The sequence below is a fragment of the Rana temporaria genome, chromosome 7 (assembly GCF_905171775.1).
Source record: "Rana temporaria chromosome 7, aRanTem1.1, whole genome shotgun sequence".
In the NCBI taxonomy this organism is placed as follows: Eukaryota; Metazoa; Chordata; class Amphibia; order Anura; family Ranidae; genus Rana; species Rana temporaria.
In genome coordinates, this window is record NC_053495.1 from 136035708 (window position 1) to 136053488 (window position 17781).

Here is a 17781-nt window from a genome sequence, read left to right on the forward strand (position 1 = left end):
GTAGTTAGACTGGGTCTGCAGCTGCAGAGTGGTCCTGTGCTGTCCGTCCTGACGGAGGAAGCCGCCCAATGAAGAACCTGTTTGGGGGAGTACCGAGCACGAGGCTGGTATCTCAGGAGAGGCCTTAGACTTCATCGAAGGACGCACCATTACTGAGAGGCTGGATGATGGTCGTCTGTCAGTTCTGAATTTACTCAAGTTTATTCAAGAGAGATCTGGGTGCCTAATCCTGTGTTAAGAAGCATTCTGGACCGAGAATATCTCCATCGTTGGGAAGGTCTGTGGCAGAGACTTTGCTAAAGTTCCGTGTGACACTCTGGCTGCTAGGCTGGCAAGAGAGGCCTATCCAGGTGCACAACACCCACTCTGGCTAGAGTGGTGACGAAAGTTTATCGCTGGAAGCAGGATAGTTTCCAAACAAAGTTATACACCTGAACCTACTACCTACTATCTCTTCAGCTACTACTACTTTTACTATTTTACCCCGTTGGGTAATAAAGCACATCTAAAGTGTGGACATTGCAATTCTTCTCAGCTCTCATCGTGTGCCCTAAATGGCGGAGGAATAGAGGCAACATGCCACCCAAAACTAATCAGCAGCTCCTTCGGGGGTAGTGCTACACATGGTATTTGTACATGATTTTTTTTAATAAACTAGAATTGTGTGGAGTGCAACTATTCAGAGTTGCTGTATACCTTTGTTTTTAAATATTTTTTAAAAATATTTCCAAGCCCAAGAGCTGAATCTTCACCGTAAACAACATGTTGGATTATCATTGACAAATCTGAATTTTTTTAAATTTGCAGGCCACCAACACTTTGTTGTCATACCAAATCCAGAGAATAAACATAGGTGTGTGCACACCTCCTGTACCTGGTACACATTGCTAGCTCTTCCAATCAGCTGAAAGAAAGAAAAAATAAAAAACTGACAGATCGCCTTACCAACACCATCAATGTTGGTGAAAATTTCTGACAGGGGGACACCCGCCCCGCTAGAACACAATTATCAGCGCTTGTAGCCATTGGCCGCTAGCACTGATCGGATGTTGGTTTTCCAGCATGTCCCTTTCACAAACGCTGGTCGTTTGATCAGCTTCTGTCAAACACACAGCTTTATACACTGACTAAATGTCATCCGGTCAGCAGGAACCCATGTGTACCCAGCATTAAAGTGTGCCCCAACTCTAAAGGAATACAGGGGCACTTTATGACAGCAGCATTGTCATTCTTTGAGGGGGTGTAATCTTATGGAGGTCTATATGGGTTTATGACAAGCCTTGATCCACTTATATCTATTGAGTGCATTTGTATTGTCTTTTATACTTTTCTTTTAATAAATGGCTACACCTAGATGGAGGTGCCCTCTTGTGTTAGTGTTTCTTACAACACCAAAAAAACAAATTTGGAAATGAGTCTTCTTTGATGGCACTTTCTGTTGCAATAACTCTGCGTTATTACAATGATCTTCAGCTGTTTTGTGATGAAGATTCAGAACATGACTTAAACCCAAACTCCTAAATAGGAGGCTAATCGGGAGAGGATCTTGAGGATAGGTTCACACTGCTGCGAATTCAAAATCGCGGTAAAAATCGCGATTTTACCGCGATTTCGCGGCTGCGATTTTGCCGCGATTTAAGAGACATCTGTGCAGGGTTCAATGTAAATCGTGGCCCGAAATCGCAAAAAGTAGTACAGGAACTACTTTTTGAAATCGGTGCAGCGCCGCAGATGGGGCGTCGCACCGATTAGGACAGTGCCATTGCCGACAATTGCCGGCAAATGCCGCCGATTTGAGATGCGATTTGACATGTCAAATCGCATCTCAAATCGTACCAAATCGTACCCAGTGTGAACCAGGGCTGAAGGACATTTTGTGGCAACAACTGAAACCTCTATGGCAGGGATATGCAATTAGCGTACCTCCAGCTGTTGCAAAACTACAAGTCCCATCATGCCTCTGCCTCTAGGTGTCATGCTTGTGGCTGTCAGAGTCTTGCTATGCCTCATGGGACTTGTAGTTCTGCAACAGCTGGAGGTCCACTAATTGCATATCCCTGCTCTATGGAAAGATTTTACAACCAGATTTAGTTAAAGGGGAGTTCCAGCCATTTGTATGTTTATTAAAAGTCAGCAGCAAAAAAAAGTGTAGCTGCTGGCATTTTAATAAACAGGCACTTACCTGCTCCAGCGCTCCAGCGCTCCTGCGACGCGCCGGCCGGGGCTTCGCTCCTCTCCCCCCCCTCCCCGGCCGGCGTCTTCATTTTCAGTGTGGGCACCCGGCCGTGACAGCTTTCGGCTTCACGGCCGGGCACCCACTGCGCATGCGCGAGCGGCGCGGCCCGGCGCCGTGTAATTGGCCAGGAGATCGCCTAGGACCTGTGACGTGTCCTAGGCGATCGCCTACAGCAGCCACTTCCTGAAGGCGATTAAGCTTAGTCGCCTACAGGAAGGAGGAAGTGGGACAGGAAGTCCCACTCGTGCTGAAGCCCCCACTCCCCCCCCCAAAAAAATTACATGCCAAATGTGGCATGTAAGGGGGAGAGGAGTGGGTTACGAGGAAGTTCCAAATTTGGGTGGAACTCCTCTTTAAGGTTTAGTGCTATTAGGACCTGTAGTGGTTTACAACATAGCTATAGGAGGGAACTCCTGAGGGTTTTAAGACAAATATATCTAGTATTATTTTGTGTGCCTGGGGTTTATGTTTTGATACGATCACCATGTGTTTTGCGTAGTGTCCTTTAAAACAAATGGAAACAGTAAGAACTTCATGTAGCAGATTGCTAGGATTAATCAGGACTACAAAAAGCCATTCCTGGAAGGATTAGGAATTTGCACTTGCTAAAATATACAGTCATGTAAAAAATAAAGTACACCCCATGTATATTGTTGATTAACCTATTTCAAAAGGCAAACATTAGATCTTCAAATACAGCCAACAGATAATGGTGATATACTTGACCAAATAACACAAAAAATGCCATGGAGTATTCATTCTCAAAGTCTAAATGAAAAAAAAAAAATGTTTTTGATTTTGTCATATAAAAAGATGAAATATACCCCTACATGATGAAATTAGAATTCAGGGTTTTAGATTACGTGCTCAAAACCTCTCTAGGGAGTATACAGGTGAAATCTGTCGTATTTTCGACCTCAGATATCTAGGGTGCGGTGTACTCTTTGCTATTGACGTGTATGGTGCCATCATGCCAACAGCTTTTTTATGCCCTGTACACACGATCGGAAATCTGATGGAATCTAATCCAATGGATTTTTTCGTCTGATGAAGTTGACTTTCATCAGTCTTGCCTACACCATCAGTCAAAAATCCAACCGTGTCCAACGTGGTGACATAAAAAACACTACGACGTGCTGAGAAAAATTAAGTTCAATGCTTCCGAGCATGCGTCGACTTGATTCTGAGCATGCATGGATTTTTGACCGATGGAGTTCCACACAGACGATCGTTTTTTTCTATCGGTATTTTATCCATAGGAAAATTTTAAAAAACGTATTCTATTTTTTTCACCAATGGAAAAAAACAAACCGATGGGGCCCACACACGATCGATTTGTCGGATGAAAACGGTCCATTTTCATCAGACAAACCGATCGTGTGTACAGGGCTTAAGGCCTTTAAAAGCAGACTGTTTATTCCTAAGGCTTCATGCACACAGGATGTAAAAGAAAAAAAAAAAACACACACACACACACACACACACACACACACACACACACACACACACACACACACACACACACACACACACACACACACACACACACACACACACACACACACACACACACACTTCTGCTTTACAGGCATTGGACCTTTTTATTTTTTTCAGCCTCTAAACACCCCTCTATATTAGCCACGAACACATAGGTGTCTACAGGCGTATGAGAAGAGGAGAGTTTAAAGTCTTAAAGAAAAAAAAAAAAAAAAAAACACACCATTTGCGTGTTCAAGAAAGGAGCATTTGTGCAAAACTAATGCTTGACGTGCCTAAATGTCTGCAAACGCACCTAAATGCTAGGTGTGTTTAGTACTTGAGTGTTTATCCATTTCAATGGCCAGAATAAAATTAATATTTTGGCTAATTAAATGGATGAACACCCAAACACTTGAAGTGCCTAAAAGCGTTTGCAAAACTTGGCTTTAGGCACATTTTTAAAGCTACCTTTCTCCTGCCAGGAGAAAAGGTATTTACAGGAGCTGGGTGAACGGCCAGTATGCATGAGGCTTAAGAGTCTGGCAAAAGATTTAAAAGATTCACAAATTAATTTAAAATCAATTCCAGTGTGGGGAAACTGAAGATTTCATAGGACTGCTAATTTGTCCAGGACTCTTGGCTAGGCAAACTCAGCCCAATAGCTGTCCCCAACAGACAATTAAGATTGTAGACGCATTCACACGTGACCGCATGGTCATGATTCCACCCCGTGATTTCAAATGGTTGCAGAACAAGTTTGCGATGCCATTATTTCTAATAGCACCCTAATTGAGCAGTGATTTTGCCATGATTGTTGCACCAAAAAAGAAGCCTGGTGATTTTGTTTCCGCAATTTGTCATGCGGCAATCGTGGTGCCATTAGAAGTATTGGCATTGCAGACATGTCTCACGTTTCGCAGCCATTTAAAATCATGGGGCGGAATCACGGCAATTCCACCCACGACCATGTGTCAATGGAGCCTTAAATTTTTCCAAGAATCCCTCCTCATTGAAGGATCCGCTGGTAACGCACAACAGCTGGTTTGAAAATAAATGCATCTACAATATGAATTAAGCCAATGAGAATATCGGACATACGATCGTCCCTTTCTTTTTGGCATGCTAGTCTCATATCGAGCATCAAGAGTATTAAAGTTGCGACAGAATACAACTTCGGAAGTGATGTAATGGATTGTATTCTTTCGTTTCCGAGCTTGAAATCATTTGTTCCGGTATGACACGAGAATTTTTTTTGTGCTTATCCCTTCGCATAATTTTGGATCAGCAGTCATCATCGGCTCTCAAAAGCGGTGTATTAATGATCAGTTTATCGTACGATCACTCTGAAAGCTGTATTTTTCCATATAATTTTCTGATTGTATATACTAGCCATTCGATTGCACCAAGTTAACCTGTATTTGTTGAAAAATCTATTGTTGTCCAAAGAGAACATTAGAGGAAGATTACAGTTTGACATGAACGTATAGGCAGAGACCAGGTCTTCGGGAACAATGTGCTGTGGACAGTAGACATGTTTGCCGTAAACTGAAAAAAATGCATTTTAGGAGATGCAGCTCATAGCAAAAAATATATATGACACATAGGATTGTATTGCTGCGTCAGGGACTGTGTAGCTTGCAGTCATACTGTATTAAAGTGTGCTTCATGAGAATGAGGCCATCTGTCCCAAAGTTGAAAAAAAAAATTGATCTTTCAACATGATAAAGATCCAAACAAAAATCCACTAAAATTCACCAAGGAATTGCTTACAAAAAAATAAATGGAGGTTTCTGGACTTGTTCCGTCAAAGCCGTGATTTGCATCCAATTGAATGTTATGGGGTATTTGAATATGGGAGGTTTCTGCAAAGAAAACCAGACATGCTGTGCCTGAAGGAGCGTTGCATGGTGGAGTTGTCTCAGACTGTTGGCCAGTTATACAATACACCTACAATAAGTTCTATCAAAAGGGTAATAACCGCTTCTGGAGATCAAGGGTAGACCTCTCCCCGCAGGGATGTAGTCCCAAGGCGAGGGGGCGAGCATGCTTACTAACAACCAGCCAGAACAACTCGGATGATTGAGGAAAGCTTACTGAGGAGGAACAGAAAGTGAGAAATTCAGAAAAAAATAAACATTTAGAAGGAAAAAGGTAAGTGAACCAACAATGCACTAGCTTAAAGGAAACTATTTAGAAAATAAAAAACGAACCTTTACAACCCCTCTAACTCTGTGGATATTTTTGGACTAAGGCATTTAAAAAGAATGTATTCCATGTGCTTTTACTCAAGTATATCATGCTTTATCTGTAGGAATTGCTTGGATAAAAGGTCTAAAGTTTGCCTGTTAATATATGTGGAGAAAAAAAAAAGTTCCACGGGATGTACTTACTTGTTCACTTGACTGTACACATGAATCATATACAAACAGTTCTCTCTGTGCTGCAGCCATGCACCATTACATAAATAGGCAGTAGTTATCATGCTTTCACGGCCAACAGATTCCCACAAAAGTTTACCAGGGGTATTGCAGCTATATACTGGAAAAAATATTTCTTGAAAACTGCTTTATTCCTGCTTATGATTCCACTGAAATAAGAATCAGGAGAAAACCATAATAGATCATAACAAGACTGCAAGCATGCATAGTAAAAAAATTACACAATCCAGTAATTAGAGACAGGAAATATGTAAAATAAAATAATATTGGAGATGACAAATTGGTAGCCCATGAAGGCCTCATTCATACAGTGAAAATGAACCAGTGCCACATGCGACGGCCGTGTTTACCTGCACGGGAATAACAGGTGTCCTGTGCATTCCTGTGGGCAATCTCAGTGAGGTTAATTGGGACACAGCGGCTGCACGGACACAGCTGCTGCTCTCAATGTCATATCCGTGCAGGTGCACGGCCCTAAAATGCAGCATGGGTGGCAATATGCTTAAAAAAAATTAAATAAAAAACAACACCGTTGTTATGAATTTTTCCAAAAAATAGCAGTGTTTTTCCCGTGCCTATGTAACCCTGTACCTCAAATCTCACAGCTGAATATCTCATGTGTGAGACCATCGAAATGATAGTGTCACAAAATTTGAAGCGAGATTGAGTGATGGTACTACTGTGATGCTCACTGTTCCAGTGGTAGCTGTACCTGGGGACCTGCAATGCAAAGGATCTCCTTGCCTCTGCTTTATTCATTTTGTGGATCTCAATCATTCCTGCTTCTTCTTGGTTATTGCTCCATCGTTCACCAGTTTTCAGAAACATGACAAGCAAATCCCTGCATCTACCAGGTAGACCACATCCACACAGACAGTGAAAACTAAGCATGACAAGTCGGCAACAGAGAAACGATCAGCTGCGGGTTGACCACACGTATTACTGGTGCCTCGTTTTGCCCTCTGATTTTTTGGGGTGGGGCACAGCTTCCAGAGTTCAGGTCCTCTTTAAGACTGCTAGCAACTACAGAGGCTGCCAAGCTTGTGAACTAAAATACGATGTACAAGAACAAACAGCAGCTACCAGAGGCAGCAGTTTGTTCTTGCCTCAGGAAATCTGCTTTGAAACTCTACCTGGGTGTTTTTACAATAATATAATACGTTGCATGTTAAGTGGTAAATATTTGCCATCTCTTATTCTAAATGGCTCAGTGTACTGAGAATTAGTGTACTTTGAATTCCTATTATGGACCTATTTCATGTACAGCCTTGTGGGTAAATCTAAGTCAGCTGGCCAAAAAATAAATTAAAATACCTTTCAATAAAAGTGCCATTCTGTATCATCCAGACATCACAGTACGTGCGCGCTATCAGCATGACAGCTATGAGTAGCAGATATCCACCCTAGAGCACAAACAATTTAGTTAGAAACCACAAAACATAATGGCATACGCTATAATAGAGAGAAATAGAAGACACCCCTTTACACGGAGTAACAGATGGACACAATGTACAGACCTCCTTACTGATCATTTTAGGGACCAATATTCGTAAAATGCTGCCAATTCTTCCAAAAAAAACTTTGTCGACCATGGCCTTTTCTTTCTTCCCTTCTTTCTGTAAAAAGAAAAGGTTGGAAATGTTGAAACATGCAGGTAGGTTCTCTCTTCATTTGACAGTTTAAAACAAAAGACTAAAGAACACTTATCATAATTTACAATATTATTTCCTTAGGAAATATTCTGCTGAACTCTTTAAAGATCACCTGTACCATACTATCTGCTAAATAACCCAAACGCCTTCCCTCTCAGGGCTGGCAAAGGGTCATCCAGTGCCCAGGGCAAAGATGCCAAACCCGGGGGATCCCCAAGACCCCTTTCACAATGGGGCGGTTTTCAGGCGCTATTGCACTAAAAATAGCGCCTGCAAACCGACCCTAAATAGCGGCTGCTGTTTCTCCAGTGTGAAAGCCTGAGGGTTTTCACACTGGAGCCATGCACTAGCAGGACCGCTCCAAAAGTCCTGCTAGCAGCATCTTTGGAGCGGTGAGAGGAACGGTGTGTTTACCGCTCCTTCCCATTGAAAGCAATGGGAAGCCGCGGCTATACCACGGAGGTGCAGAGGCGCACTTCCAGCGGTATTAACCTTTTTCGGCCGCTAGCGGGGGTTAAAAAAAAAACGCAATTCCGTTGGTATAGCGGCGCTATACTGCCACCGCACCTCCCGCTCCAGTGTGAAGGGGGCCCAACAGTCACTTGCTTGACAAAATCACTGTCACTACTTCTGTCAGCCTTGTAACAGAAGAAAGGTGCCCCCATCCCTACAGTAAACCCTCATGCCCACCCCTTGTCCCAGCTCTGTTTACTCTTCATACATTCCCATTTAATCTACTACTACCAAGTGTACGCTTTACATATGCTTTTGAATTTTCAGGGTGTCACAACACTAAAGGCAACCCAACAACCATATACCATAAACATCTTTCCCCAACCGCACTTATTCTGTGTACGCACACAATACACAGATTTTGTGTTTCAAAATTAAAAAAGGCACATGCACTTTGCATAAGTACACAATTTATTTTCTCATACCTCACTTCTCTCATTTTCTATACATCATAAAGTAACCTTTTTCAACCAGGGTGTCATGGCACTCTGAGGTGCCTTTTGGGTTCTTCAGAGGCGCTTTGACAAAAAAGCATAAAATGTACCCCCAATTGCCCAAAAATTGTGTACAAGCCAGCGGTCGGATCGAGACTGTCTTGTTACACAAAGCTAGGTGATTTTATTGAGGAGCATTACAACCTTGCTGCTGGCATCCAAACCACCAACGACTCCTCTGGTTGATAAAAAGGATGTTGGATACTTGCACTTGGACTTTATTTGCTCCTTCACTGACCCTATCTACCAGCACTGGGGTCACATTAGCCAAGAGAAGACGACAAACTGAGGAAGAAGGGAAACACTGGAACATGGGGCTTTCACGCGTTGATTGGACACAGGGGATGCCAATCAGCCGGTCTGTCGGACTCCATGTCTGCTGGCCACCCATGATTGTTCCCCAGAGAGGCAGAATGGCGATCTGCCTATGTAAACAAGGCAGATCGCCGCTCTGGCATGAGAGAAGATAGAGATCTCTTCTTTATCCAGTCAGAGCAACCCCCACAGTTAGCAAGCACCAGCTAGGCACACAGATAACCCTTTGATCGCCCCTTCCCTGCCAGTGTCATTAGTACAGCAACATCTATTACACTATTGTTAGCACTGATCACTGTAATAATATCACTGGTGTCCGTATTGTCTGCCACAATGTCACAGTCCAGCAAAAAAAAAAAAAAAAAAAGCCATAAAAATATACACCATAGTTTGCAGACGCTATAAAACTTTTGCACAAACCAATCAATATATACGCTTATTGGGATTTTTTTTACCAAAAATATGTAGCAGGCTACATTTTGGCCCTAATTGATGAAGAAATGTGTTTATTTATTTTTTTATTGGATGCGTTTTATAGCAGAAAGTAAAAAATAGTTGTTTTTTTGTTTTTAAATTGTTGCATCAAATACCACCAAAAGAAAGCTCCATTTGAAAAAAAAATAAATAAAAAAGGACATACGTTTTATTTGGTTACAGCGTCATTCGACCGCCCAATTGTCAGTTAAAGTAGGGCAGTGCCATATAGCACAAAAATTACCTGGTCATTAAGTAGGCAAAACCTTCTGGGGCTGAAGTGGTTAACCTATTTTTAGGCCCTACCAAGATCTCTTTAGTGGCTCTATAGCTAAAAAAGTTTAAGGGTGTCTATTGGAATCTCTGCTTGAGAGATTCCTTCAGTTCCCGTCCAGTGAAAAAATTGCCAGAGGACAAGAAGTGAAAGAAATTCCTCTAACAGCAACACAACTATCTCTATCTCTATCTCTATCTCTATCTCTATCTCTATCTCTATCTCTATCTCTATCTCTATCTCTATCTCTATCTCTATCTCTATCTCTATCTCTATCTCTATCTCTATCTCTATCTCTATCTCTGAAAATGCTAGAACACCTGAATTTTTTTTATTGTTATCTACTTCCCAATTGCAGATTCTCTGTCTCTAGAACAGAAAATAAAAGAAAGCTCTCCAACGCAGTCAGATTTGACAAACAGGGATCTATTCACAATTCTATTCAAAAGCAAAAAAAAAAAAAGTTTTCTGTACATATAAACTTTAGGCCACTGAGGTGAAAGGAAGAGGTTTAATAAAGTCAATATTGAGGGTCACCATTTTGGTAAAAACAAGTACACACAGCACCGAATGCAGTCGGTTCAGCAGGAACCAGCCGACTTTCGTCCCCATGTGTACAACTTCCTGACCGGCTTCTGTCGAACGGGCATGCTGGAAAATTAGCATTCAATAAGTGTTGTGTTCCAGCTTGGGGAGGGAGGGGCATTCCCTCTGTCAGAATACAATAGCACAGCAGGGGAGATTGTTGTACTAACATCTATTGTGTTAGTACAGCAATATGTCACATGTTTTTTTTTTTTGTTCAGCCCACTGTGTTGAAAGAAAAAAAGAAAAAAAAAAAAAACTTAGTGTGTAGTGTACAAGAAGGGAAAATTAACTAGGGGCTAGTTGTTGGACTTTACAGGCACAGTATGCTGGTAGAAATATAGTCGTACAAAGAGATTTTCTCTAAAATTAAATTTATTTAACACAGAAGTACAGTTCACATATTAAAAACAGACGTTCCTTACGGAACCAACTAGCAAACTAACTACACATTGCAGGGTATCTCCAAAGCAAAACAGGAAATTATAGACTGATAGCCACACTTAATAGTACAAAAAGTAGAGTATAACAAAACTTTAACATGATGAAAATGATGAAAGTATCCTGTGTTTATGATGGAGATGCAGGCATAAAATGTCTAAAAAATGGAATTGGCAATGGATAGACTCGACCGGTTTCGCGCCTCTTTCAGCGCTTTTTCATAGAGTCTCTAAGATATAGTTTGATGGCAATATATTCCAATAGTAGATACACAAAAGTAGAAAAGAGAGGGGGAGGGGAAAGCATCAGGTAGAAGCTTAACAAATAGGTCCGGACTGCTGGACAACTAGATCCATATATAGTAACCCTTGAGGGCAGAGGATCTTAGATGGAACTTAGCGCTGCTAACAAGAAGAGGCGAGGATTGAAATCTCTGGAGAGGTATTGAAAGGCATATTGAGAGGTATTTGTGCCTGGGGTGAAGCCTTATAAGCTTATCATCCAGAGGACAGTAATGGTCCTAGTAGTCAGGGTAGCAGCGGATAGTATCCATCAGCCACCCGGGAGATTTCCTGTTTTGCTTTGGAGATACCCTGCAATGTGTAGTTACTTTGCTAGTTAGTTCCGTAAGGAACGTCAGTTTTTAATATGTGAACTGTACTTCTGTTTTAAATAAATTTAATTTTAATTTTCCCTTCATATCTATCAGGATGTGGCACCTTTTATTACCAAGTATCCACATGCTCACTACATGTGAGGATACTGTTCCCCTCCCTATTTCTTAGTGTGTACAAGGCTTAAGCAAAGATGAAAGGCGTAATCACCTCATTGTTCTGTAGTGGAGTCTTCTTCTTCCTGTTTAAAAAAATAAAAATAAATATAGTTTTAAATCTACAGCAATACAAGAAAAAAAAACAGTTTATTGACATGTTTGTTACTTTAGCAAATTACTATAGAACAACTTACTGTAAAGGAAATGCATACAACCTTTAAATTCAAAACTTTTAAAGTCAAAGCAGAATATAAACGTTGGTTTAGTTTAACTTAGTCACTAGCACATTCCTATGACTTGGCATGATTTTTAAAAAGGGTCCTCTGGTGACAAAGACCAGCAGGAAATTTCAACTTCACCTGTCTTTAGGGTTGGCAACATTAATCAAAACTGTGGAGAAACTTGGGATAAAAGTAATAGGTGGGTTTTGCTTAAAGTGGTTGTAAATCTCAGACATTAAGTAGTATGAAAAAAGCACATTCCTCTATAGCAGGGGTCTCAAACTCAAATTACCTGAGGGCCACAAGACAAGTTTTCATATGCCATGAGGGGCCGCATGCAAAGTTTCAAACTTCAAAAACAGTACTGGTGTCAGCGAACACATTATTAACCCCCAGCACTGGTGTAAGTCAGGGTTTGACGAATTTGCTTGGAATCTAGGAGCCAGAAAACGCACCCCGTCCCGACGAGCTTGCGCGCAGAAGCGAACACATACGCGAGCAGCGGCCGCATATGTAAACGGTGTTCAAACCACACATGTGAGGTATCGCCGAGATTGGTAGAGCGAGAGCAATAATTCTAGTACTAGACCTCCTCTGTAACTTAAAACATGCAACCTGTAGATTTTTTTAAACGTCGCCTATGAAGATTTTAAAGGGTAAAAAAGTTTGTCGGCATTCCACGAGCGGACGCAATTTTGAAGCGTGACATGTTGGGTATCAATTTACTCGGCATAATATTAAAAACAATGGGGATAACTTTACTGTTGTCTTATTTTTTTATTAAAAAAAGTGTAATTTTTTCCCAAAAAAGTGCGCTTGTAAGACTGCTGCGCAAATACGGCGTAACAGAAAGTATTGCAACGATCGCCATTTTATTCTCTAGGGCAGGGGTCTCCAAACTGCGGCCCGAGGGCCAGATGTGGCCCTTTGCTTGCCTTTAGCCGGCCCTTGGGGCATAATTCCTTCCACTGATACGAGGCACTATTTCTCCCACTGACACCAACAATGGGGCACTATATCTTCCACCGATACCAATGATGGGATACTATTCCTCCTACTAATAGGGGGAATACTCCTCCTCCTATTGACCACCAACCCTGAGGCCACGTTTATTCTCACTGGTGCTGGGCCTGTGACATTTTATGCCCCTGCTGGCCACAATTCGGCCCTCCTAAAGTCTGAACAACAATAAAGTGGCCCTTTGTTTGAAAAGTTTTGAGACCCCTGCTCTAGGGTGTTAGGATAAAAAATATATATAATGTTTGGGGGTTCAAATTAGAGGGAAGAAGATGGCAGTGAAAATAGTGTAAAATGACATTAGAATTGCTGTTTAACTTGTAATGCTTAACTTGTAATACCAACGGCCACCACCAGATGGCACCAGCTCACATATGGTGGTAATAACTTGTAATACCAACGGCTCACCACCAGATGGCGCCAGCTCACAAAAAAAAATGGCCCTGCCTGCGGGCCATTTATAACTGGCCCGCGGGCCGGTACTTTGAGACCACTGCTCTATAGTGTTTACTTATCTCAATCCAGAACACCAAGTGTGATTTCTGTCTGCTGCCTCGTCCCTCTGTCTGGATGAGTCACTACTGACAAGTTTTCCTGACACCAATAAAAAAAATGGTGACAGGAAAGGGACCTCCAGCTGATTGACAGCCGCAGCTCTGCTCTTGTGTGCAAAGGAGGGGGGTGGGGTGTCTCTTCCCTTCAATCAGCTCTCCCCACTGATGTAACTTCAGCTTTTCGCCCCCGACTTTTCAGAGCAGAGAGAGCCTGTGAAAATTCTGCACTTTCAATGGATGTAGGGGGAAATACAGTTGTAGATAAACAGGTACAATAGATGTAGTAGGATTGTTTTTTTATCTCCGTTTATCACCTAGGGCCGGTCACTTCACCGGGTACATGTGAGGGTTTACAACCACTTTAATCACTTCCCGTACATCGCTGGACTTTCAGTAGTTATACCACAAAACATTTTTTTTTGTGTGTTTTTTTTATAGAGTAGGTGGTCGGCTCTCTTGTAATAGCAATCGGAGCGGCTCACCAGCTGCTCAATTGCCATTACAAGCAGCGGAAGGATAATAGTAACCTGGATGCAATGACATTACATCACTTCCAGTTTACTTGGAACCCATCTGTGCCATTTTTTGAAAAGTGAAAGCATTCAGAAACACTGATCTTGGTGTTTTGAATGCTTTTAAGTGCAGAGGAGGGATGTTGGGTCTTCTAGACCCCAGATCTCTCCATAAAGAAGTACCTGTGACATGCCTATTGCTGTAACAAGGATGTTTACATTACCTGTGATAGCAATAAAAGTAATCAAAAAAATAAAAATACATTAAACCAACAGTGTAAAAATAAATTAATAATGAAAAAAATAAATAAATGTAAAGCGCCCCCGGTCCTCCCAAGTTTGCGTATTAAGGCAAATATGTGCATTGGTCCCGCACGCACGTAAACAGGATCGTCCCACACGTGAGGTATCACAGCGATCTTTAGATCATGAGCACCAAATCTACTCTGTAAATCTAAAATCCTAACACGTAAAAAGGCTTTTAAAACGTCGCCTATGGAAAGTAAAATTTAACTTGTTTTAGCTGCATGGCCAATTTTAAAGCGTGGTAGGTCTGGTATCTATTTACGCAGCAGAACTTCATCTCCACTCCTCCAATCCCTACACTGGTCATATGGAAGGCTGTGGCTTTCTATGGGTAAATCATATCTTTATAAATCTGCAAGACATACTAAAGTTCACAGGTATGACAGACAAGGTATTTGTTAGACACGTGCAGTCAATGCTCTTTCACCCAATGTCTTGTAAAACCTCTCACCTACTAAAGCAACCGGCACACAGTTCAAAGATTACTAGACTAGGAGGACAGGAACAGCTTCTAAAGAATGTGTCAGTGTAATGATGTGGCGGGCCATTATAAGGGATATGAAAAAAGCCCCAAAGACGCACATCTAGCAATTCACAATATTGATATGGCCGCCTTATAAAAAAAATATCAGGAAACTCAGCAGAAACTGAAAAGCAGACGACAACACATGTGGCTTGAAAAAGTATTTCTACTAGAGCTGCACAATTCTGGTCAAAATGAGAATCACAATTTTTTTTGTTCGAATAAAGATCACGATTCTCGCAGCGTAACATCATCTTTCACATTATACAAAAAAATTGGGCAAAAACTTTACCGTATATATTTTTTTTTTATTCATTAAAGTGTATTTTTTCCCAAAAAAAATTGCATTTGAAAGGCCGCTGTGTAAATACAGTGTGACATAAAATATTGCAACAACCACCATTTTTTTCCTAGGGTCTCTTAAAAATGTATATACAGGGAGTGCAGAATTATTAGGCAAGTTGTATTTTTGAGGATTCATTTTATTATTGAACAACAACCATGTTCTCAATGAACCCAAAAAACTCATTAATATCAAAGCTGAATATTTTTGGAAGTAGTTTTTAGTTTGTTTTTAGTTTTAGCTATTTTAGGGGGATATCTGTGTGTGCAGGTGACTATTACTGTGCATAATTATTAGGCAACTTAACAAAAAAAAAATATATACCCATTTCAATTATTTATTTTTACCAGTGAAACCAATATAACATCTCAACATTCACAAATATACATTTCTGACATTCAAAAACAAAACAAAAACAAATCAGTGACCAATATAGCCACCTTTCTTTGCAAGGACACTCAAAAGCCTGCCATCCATGGATTCTGTCAGTGTTTTGATCTGTTCACCATCAACATTGCGTGCAGCAGCAACCACAGCCTCCCAGACACTGTTCAGAGAGGTGTACTGTTTTCCCTCCTTGTAAATCTCACATTTGATGATGGACCACAGGTTCTCAATGGGGTTCAGATCAGGTGAACAAGGAGGCCATGTCATTAGTTTTTCTTCTTTTATACCCTTTCTTGCCAGCCACGCTGTGGAGTACTTGGACGCGTGTGATGGAGCATTGTCCTGCATGAAAATCATGTTTTTCTTGAAGGATGCAGACTTCTTCCTGTACCACTGCTTGAAGAAGGTGTCTTCCAGAAACTGGCAGTAGGACTGGGAGTTGAGCTTGACTCCATCCTCAACCCGAAAAGGCCCCACAAGCTCATCTTTGATGATACCAGCCCAAACCAGTACTCCACCTCCACCTTGCTGGCGTCTGAGTCGGACTGGAGCTCTCTGCCCTTTACCAATCCAGCCACGGGCCCATCCATCTGGCCCATCAAGACTCGCTCTCATTTCATCAGTCCATAAAACCTTAGAAAAATCAGTCTTGAGATATTTCTTGGCCCAGTCTTGACGTTTCAGCTTGTGTGTCTTGTTCAGTGGTGGTCGTCTTTCAGCCTTTCTTACCTTGGCCATGTCTCTGAGTATTGCACACCTTGTGCTTTTGGGCACTCCAGTGATGTTGCAGCTCTGAAATATGGCCAAACTGGTGGCAAGTGGCATCTTGGCAGCTGCACGCTTGACTTTTCTCAGTTCATGGGCAGTTATTTTGCGCCTTGGTTTTTCCACACGCTTCTTGCGACCCTGTTGACTATTTTGAATGAAACACTTGATTGTTCGATGATCACGCTTCAGAAGCTTTGCAATTTTAAGAGTGCTGCATCCCTCTGCAAGATATCTCACTATTTTTGACTTTTCTGAGCCTGTCAAGTCCTTCTTTTGACCCATTTTGCCAAAGGAAAGGAAGTTGACTAATAATTATGCACACCTGATATAGGGTGTTGATGTCATTAGACCACACACCTTCTCATTACAGAGATGCACATCACTTAATATGCTTAATTGGTAGTAGGCTTTCGAGCCTATACAGCTTGGAGTAAGACAACATGCATAAAGAGGATGATGTGGTCAAAATACTCATTTGCCTAATAATTCTGCACTCCCTGTATAAATAAAAAAAAAGCATTTGTAATTTTCTAGCAAAAAATGGTTTTAAACTTGAAACCAACAAGTGTCAGAAAAAGGTTTAGTCTTTAAGTAGTTAAACTTCCCTTATTTACAGACTGAAGTTCATTCCTTTGAACTAAAGAACAAAACGTTACAATAATTTATATTTAGCTCAGGGCTGATGAATGTTGTGCAGACTGCCTGTATTTTTTTGACAGCTGTCGGCTTGAGCAGAGAGATCTCTGCATAAAAAAAAATAAGGAAAATATTTTAACCACTTAAAAACCGCCTCCTGCACATTTACGTCAGCAGAATGGCACGGCTGGGCACAGGCACGTACCTGTACATTGCCTTTAAGAGCCCAGCTGTGGGTCCGAAGCTCCGTGACCACGGGACCTGCGGACTCTATCGCCGCCGGCATCCCGCGATCGGTCACAGGAGCGGAAGAACGGGTAGAGGTGTGTGTAAACACACCTTCCCCATTCTTCAAAGTGGCAGTGACACTGATCGTCTGTTCCCTGATATAGGGAATGACGATCAGTGAAAGTCACGCCTACAGCCACACCCCCCTACAGTAAGAATCACTCCCTTAGGGCACACTTAACCCCTTAGCGCCACTTAGTGGTCAACAACTTCACTACCATTGTCACTTTCAGTTATCGGTGCATTTTTATTGGGACTCTACTGCTGCCATGCACTTTACAAACATTGATGTCCTTTTTTTATCCACTAAATTGTAAGTGTTTTTAACCGATAAATAAACGTTTCTGTTTTTACGGTATCACGCTATGTGCCTTTCGTTTTCCTCCACATAATTTGGGCAAGCTCTTCCCACTGTATGAGCCATCTCCTAGCTGAGGTATCCTCTTCACCTGATACCAAGCGAAGATCCTATCGCTGTTTGTTGTCCGTTTGCATTGGTGTGTTCCTGTACCATCTCATCTGCACTGCTTACAAGCCTATTTGACCCTTTGGG

At 41.6% G+C, this 17781-nt stretch overlaps 1 protein-coding gene across 1 annotated transcript in view; it reads right to left on the minus strand.

The window, feature by feature from the left end:
- Positions 1-17781, minus strand: part of ABCD3 (ATP binding cassette subfamily D member 3) — a 107010-nt gene that overhangs the window by 65626 nt on the left and 23603 nt on the right. Inside the window, exons 2-4 of the mRNA XM_040359990.1 lie at positions 11726-11756; positions 7671-7769; positions 7468-7556 (exon numbers count right to left, since the gene is read on the minus strand). Of these exons, the coding sequence (XP_040215924.1) occupies positions 7468-7556; positions 7671-7769; positions 11726-11756 (219 nt within the window). The remainder of the gene's footprint in view (positions 1-7467; positions 7557-7670; positions 7770-11725; positions 11757-17781) is intronic.